Here is a 6,984-nt window from a genome sequence, read left to right on the forward strand (position 1 = left end):
ATGCATAAAACAAAAATACCATGAACGCATGCTGGAGCAGCCACTATTCCAGCCCGCCACCTGAGAGGGATCTTTGTATGGACAGTGAGCATCGGAGCCGGAGGGATATGTCACCCCAGGGGAGAAAGAGAGCCGCATTAATGATATCGAGGGAACAACCAGTCTCCATGTCCATGTCTTATTCACCGTATAGAAAGGTAAGGACAGTAATAAACCTTTCTTCACCCTCTCCCAGCCAAAAACGGTCCAAACAGCGGTATTAATTCAAAAATTGTCATTGAATAATTCACGAATGATTTTGTTTGATTTTGCCAACGTTTCGAACTCTCAAGGAGCAGAATAAATATTGCCCTGATGAAGAGATTGCGCCTTGAGAGTTCGAAACGTTGGCGAAATCAAACAAAATTGGTCATGATTTCTTCAACGTAAATTTTTGGATTCACACCGCTGTTTGGACCGAAGTTAAGGGAAAGGACAATTTAGGTACTATTGTCAATTAATTTTGAAATAACAAACATTCATTAAAACCAGAAAATCAGTTCAATTTTATGATGAGTGTAGAATAAATATTGCCCTGATGAAGAGCTCCCTGAGAGTTCGAAACGTTGGCAAAACCAAACAAAATTGTTCATGATTTCTTCAATGTAAATTTTTGGATTCATTCAAGTACTGTTGTAAATTAATTTTGGAATAATAAACATTGATTAAAACCAGAAAATAACTTCAATTTCATCAAGATTACAGTAAGCATATTTATCGAGCGGAAAGACTCTACATAAAAATCTCAGAGAACCTTTTTCGTTTGGAATAGCCCTTCCCAAACCTCTTCACATCCATTTTCAAAACAATGAGCTTTAGACTCACTTGAATTAAAAAATTGAAAAATCCAACAGTCATGTTGGAAAGCCAAGTCTGTCAGAACACCTCAAGTAATTTCGCAAGTGCAAATCCACGATTTGTAAACATTCGCCCATCACTTGATGCCCGACAATGTAACCCCCAGTGGAACCCAAATTAATGGACGGTTTTTGGCAGGACGAAGCGCCGCGCAGTATGATGGGTCACAGATCCCAGAGCGCTGCCCCCATGGACTCGCCGAACCTTCACTACCGGGGTAGATCGCAGAGTCCCACTGGTCATCGTTCACTATCACCACCAGAGCAGAGATCCATCCCTTATTCCCATGGCTACATGCCAGCCAGGTACTTCTATTGCCTTGTGTAATTACTCCCACACAGACCATCAGTTTGAATTTATTCAGTACTCCCCCTTCCCCCCGCCATCCTTTATTGCATTCAATTAGTGTGATTATCTGTTAATTGCTGTCTTTCAGATTTGGATCGCGATCAGCTACTGCCACGCCCACTGGATCACCCAAAAAACGACAATTGCCACAGATACCTGCTAAATTGCATGCAGCATTGAAGGAGAGAGTTGCGCAGGATCTCGAGGAGAGAGCGAGACTGATGAGGCACAGGAACAGACAGATGCATACGACGTACAGGAGCACGGGAATGGGAGGTACGTTACCTAGTACAGTAGAGGCTTCGTATAAGATACCTTTCTATAAGATACCTCGCGCTCCGAGCGCTCGAGGCCTACCCCCACTCTCGGCAGTTTTATCGCCTCCCGAATGTTCATGTTCCGTAGGCTTCTTATAAGATACTATTGGATTATTGCGTTTAATTCTTTATTTCAAATGACGGTTACAAAAACGAATCGACGTGGACGGCGCCAGAGAGTCACCCGAGAGTCTACATAAACATAAACAATATTTTCTGAGGAAGAAAGAACGAGGGGTCTTTCATTAGGTGACGAATTTTCTTTTGGTCTTTGTGACTAGCTTTTAGCCCCCTGGAGGGATCCGTGGAGTACAGACGTTTCACCCTCGTGCCATTTTAAAGAATAAAATATTTCAAGTTTAATCCATTGCATTGAGTACTCATTTATATATCCCACTACCAATAGACACCACTGGCTCCGATCATTTTTCAACGGGAAGAGAGTAGGTATCAGGATCAAACGGTGTTAAGGGTCAAACGGGAGGGACGAACGAAGTGATCATAAAGGTCTAATGACCTCAAGGGGGGGTCACACCACTTTTTTCAAGTAATGGAAATATACATCAATTTTTTGTTCACTTTTCTCATCGAAGAATGGTAATTTTTCGTCTGTGATTATTCTCGAGTCCACCAACAATCCCCCAACATCAGCTGCCATTCTATCACGCGGGGTTGTGTTTAGAGAGAAAATCGAAAGCGGGCGAAACAAATTCAAAGCATTAAACACATAAATTGATTAGTTATCGATATTCATTCAGTAAAAATGAAAATTTCATTGAATTGGGGCGCGACGAGCGAGGTACCTTATTTGAAACCCGCTGATCCCTATTTTTCTCCTCTCTATGGGCGTGCGTAGTGGGGGCATAGGGGTTCCTGGAAATCCACTGTCCCACTGTCCCTAAGGTATCTCATACGAAGCCTCTACTGTATCATCAAAATGAAATTGTCACGAGAAAGAGAGGAAATCTGAATCATTCCAAAATGCATCATCGCATCTTTGGAATCACCTGGAGCACTGTGTCTAATAATCTATTTACTGCTCGTCCAATGTGTTTTTTATTTGATTATCGCACTGCAATTTTCCCCACTTACGCTTCAACCAGAGCACACGAAGTTATTTCTCGATCAATTGTTTGGTTTATTGATTCCTTTGGTTTAATTTCGCCTGCCAATTTCTTTACATTTTTATTTAACCTTTTGCTAGGATGGGAAAGACATTACAGTGGGCTATCAGACTCTGATCTCCTGTCAATAGGCCACGAGCCCCAATCCCTAATGCACGGTCACAGAGTGCCCAGAGTAAGAAGAGGACACCTGAGTCCCGACAAAGATGTTCTCGGTGATTTTGGTGATTCTGATATGGAGAGTATTGCATCAGTGGCGAGCAGTACATTCAGCACGCAGTCGGAGCGGCCGCGTGGCTCTAGAACCTTCATGTGAGTGTCACCTCTCAGCTATTTCTTTGAAAGCAAAAAAAGAATCAAAATTTAATCCAAATTAGTCATTCGAATTGATGAAGACACTACTGGGATGATTGATCAAGTCTCCAGTAGTTAAAATCCACTAATAACCAGCATTAAATGGACATTACGCAAGGAATGTACACCCAGTAGTTGCACTCTCCATTTCCCGCTTGCTTCGGTGGACATTAGGACACCTTCCCCCCCTTAGTGGCCCATTCCCCCCCATCCAAGCCCCTCGACTCTCAGCAATTAGCTAGAAATAGTCGCACATCCCAGCACAGCGTCAATGTCCATTTAATCGTGTCCCATTCTGTTCTAGAAAAACATGAAACCAAAATAATAAAAAAATCTGGTTCAAACACTAGAAAAATCCGAGCAATTAGTACCATTAATTAGCCGACATTATCGATGCAAAGGTAAAGAATGGGCTTAGTTAATACGCCACTCAACGACATTGAAACAATGAACATGAATAAAGAGTGAAAAAAATTGTTTGCAGACCGACAGTTAAAAACGTATTGATACCCAGTGTCATATCCCCATTGACCCAAACCCCTAGACGCAATAGGCGTAGGCACAAAATTAGGGTACCCAGCAGTGAATGCCATTGCCAATTAAACTGCAACAGTTGTCCTACTAAGACCTGTATAAACCCAAACAAGCATCATAATAATCCCACCTCCTACCATCAACCCCTCGTACGGAGCAAATCCGCAGTCGTTCGCTCGATGCACAGAAAGATGCGTGTGCCACTTGCAAGATCCAAGACATTTGATGACAATCTCGTGAGATGGAGCAGTCCTGAGTCGAGTGAGCCGAGTTGCACGATGAATTACATGAATTTTAAGAAGAAAGGATCACTCATACCTGAGATACACGTTGAAGAATGTGTCAATCATCCGGAGGACACGGCGAGTTTAGACAGAAAGTTTCTGAGAACCCGATTGAAACATCGTGATTTTGGAAATTATCAGAAGCGATCGCTCATGGAGATGAGAGCAAGAAGTTTTGACTACAACGTTGCTGACGATTCGTTTGTCGATGGGCACGATAGAATCGACATGGAGTACCCGAGACGCGCCAAAAGTGTTGATTACGAGGCTGTATCGAATATATTCAGCGACGACAGCTTGCGAACAGCGAGGAGGAAAGTCAAGAAGAATTTGTCGAACAGTGGAGAACACCTTCCATCTATGAATGATCGCAGCAAGTCTTACTACGACTCGAATGGCTCCAGCTCCATCCAGACCTCGGAGACGGCAGACCACGAGGAGGATCACGAGAAGAAGTTCTATCACGATACCGATCTCTACCCCTCCAAGTTGGAGTCTGCGTTTGAGAATAGACTGTCATCCATGGGGCTCGATTGCCGTAGCTTCTCAGACGACGCCTATCGCAATGTCATCGCGCGTCAAGAGAATAAGCAGAAATACGAGGCTCACCTGGCTGAGATAAGCCTAAAGTCCAATCGTAGTCAGTCACCAAATAGCAAGGCAAAGAGTCTAGAGGAACACCTCTACGATCTCTTGGAGAGTGACCACATCTACTGCAGCATCGACGACAACAACACAGATCCCTGTCCCTGCTTGATTGATCCTCTTGACTGTAATTTCGATGTCGTAGATACTTCAACAAGTAGAACAAGTAATTTTGATAATTCCGTCCCTCGACGACGAACGAGTCAATTGGATTCTGAGGAGTACAATCCCAGAAGGTCCTTGCGTCGTCGAACTAAAAGTACAGACTCATACTTGGAGGACAATTACGATGAGTGCAAGAATTCAAGTGTTGATTATTTGTACTCGGAGAACGACAAGTCCCAATCTGGGATGTCTCGTCAGTCGGAAATTCACGACGATTACCGGGGCAGAAGTAGTAGTTTCCCAGGGAGGTTTGACTACTCAACTTGCGATCCATCCGCTAATTACTCGAGCAATGAATCAAGTCCTCCAGGCCGGAGAAGACGGAGAAGCACGAGAGATTTGCAACAGTCCCTGGACTACGATTCCCATTCTCACGCATATCGAAGAGCACGAATGAGCAGTTTAGAAGTGCCGAGTTTCTCGCAGAGCAAGCGTATGATGCTGGAGCGTGCAGAGTCAACTCCTACTCTTGTACCAGACGACGAGGAGATCGAGGACGCTTGGGAGCGCGCCAGACGGCTGTCAAGAAGACGTCGAAACAGCAGTTGCCCGGAGGCAAGAGATATGAGAAATCTCGAGAGTCCTGGCAGAGAACAACCAGAGTCACCAAGCTTTTTCATGGGCTCTGACGATGATTTTGGCTCGGTTGAAACTGTAGTATCCCCAGATTACCGTAATAATTCCAAGGACGAGGTTGATAAACGACCACGTGGATTCCGTCCAAGGTATTCGTCCAAGGACTACGTTGACTTTAAAATACAAATGCGTACGGACAGATCAAGCTCATACCCTGGCCCCGTTAGATTCGACAACGACGACATTGACTACAAGAATCGCAAGACGAGTTGTCCAGAGTGTCGTGACTTTTTCCAGCCTTTACAAAGCGAGAGAGGAGACTCATCCCATCAACACCAAGATGACTCAAATGCATCGCCAGAGTACGAAAAGCATCGACCCCTTGCTTACCAGAAACAAGAGCGCGAAAAGCATCTCCGTAAAGTTGAATCGGAGAAGGATCAGGGAGGCAAGAGAAATGTCGCTATAAGCGACACCCTAGAATATTACGAATACTCAATGGAAAGTGAGAGCCAGTGCAGCGAGAACTGCGGATTTGGCCCGTACGATACACTTAGGCCCCGTAACCGAGCACCCCGACCCGGTAAAGCTAATTCAAATATCTTTGATTCCCAAACCGCCACCTCCGACACTGCTAAAAACCCACGGGCCAACGTACACGATACTACCCAATCGTCACATCACGTTAAACGTGAAAATGAACAACGTCGGATGCACGACGACACCGTGACAACTGAAATGCACTCGACTACGTCGAAATCTGATGGCAATTCCGGTGCTAATGACAATTCCACGATCGATAAATCACGCACTAGTGGCAGTGATTATGCCAGTCCCAGCAGTTCGTATGAGAAAACTTCATCGAGACATCAAGTTCCTGGAGATGGGCACAATGGGCTTGCTAAGAGGGGACAGTTCACCAGGAGTTTGAGTAATGCTGATGCACCGCCTGATGAGAAAGTTGGTGAGTTGATGATGGTTTTATTTTATTTCATTTTTTTTTTGTAGAGTTTCTTTCGTGTGCCCTTTCGGGTCTTTACAATTTGTTCCCTTTCCACCCCCAACCCTCTGTACCACATTGGAAGGACAAGGGAAAAACCTGCTCAGGTACAGTCGTCTCGTGTGAGACTCCCGCTCGACGAATGAAACCGTGAGGTTTAGAGTAGGGATGGGCGGTGTTTTAAAAAACATCGATTATCGGAGAATTGATGTTTTTCAAATTGATGTTTTCAATGTTGTGAATCGATGTTTTTCTCATTACACAGGACAAAAAACAAATTGTTAAATTTTTTTTTTGTTCTCGTTTTTATTGAAAATTATATATTTAAAAAATACAACCGGAGGAACATACGTTTCAATGATAAGTACTGCTGGAGAGTTAAATTTTGAATCTCGAAACAGGATTTTTGATTAATGTAAAAAAATATATTGAATATTTTCCGTTAGCTGCAATAATTTTTAAAAATTTAAATTTTTCAATTTTCTTAAAATTTAAATATTAAAAAACAATAGATGACTAGACTTGTTCACTTATTATTTATAACATACATACCGTAGAAAATAATTACTCCTGATTGGGGATAAATTATTATTTTATTGAATCTTAATCAATCAACCTTATTATTATCCTAAAAAATGAAAAATTTCGTTACGTTAGTCAGAAACATCGATGTTTGGGCATGAACCTCGCTCATCCCTAATGTAGAGTCACAAATTTTGTGACCCCCCCCCCCCCCCCCC

General features: G+C 43.2%; 1 protein-coding gene across 7 annotated transcripts in view; it reads left to right on the plus strand.

The window, feature by feature from the left end:
* Positions 1–6,984, plus strand: part of LOC107043539 (regulating synaptic membrane exocytosis protein 2) — an 81,501-nt gene that overhangs the window by 60,526 nt on the left and 13,991 nt on the right. For 5 of the 7 annotated variants that reach the window (XR_001461248.1, XR_001461245.1, XR_001461247.1 and 2 more), the window contains 5 exons: positions 41–197; positions 1,036–1,202; positions 1,334–1,521; positions 2,767–2,998; positions 3,525–6,208. Coding sequence is in view for 1 of the 7 variants with exons in the window: in XM_015265074.1 (XP_015120560.1) it covers positions 41–197; positions 1,036–1,202; positions 1,334–1,521; positions 2,767–2,998; positions 3,525–6,208 (3,428 nt within the window). In the remaining 6 variants the exon portion in view is untranslated. The remainder of the gene's footprint in view (positions 1–40; positions 198–1,035; positions 1,203–1,333; positions 1,522–2,766; positions 2,999–3,524; positions 6,209–6,984) is intronic. The other 2 variants (XR_001461250.1, XR_001461249.1) reach the window with 2 other exon arrangements.

This window comes from Diachasma alloeum, unplaced genomic scaffold (assembly GCF_001412515.2).
Source record: "Diachasma alloeum isolate Michigan unplaced genomic scaffold, Dall2.0 Dall_scaffold_00597, whole genome shotgun sequence".
Taxonomy (NCBI): Eukaryota; Metazoa; Arthropoda; class Insecta; order Hymenoptera; family Braconidae; genus Diachasma; species Diachasma alloeum.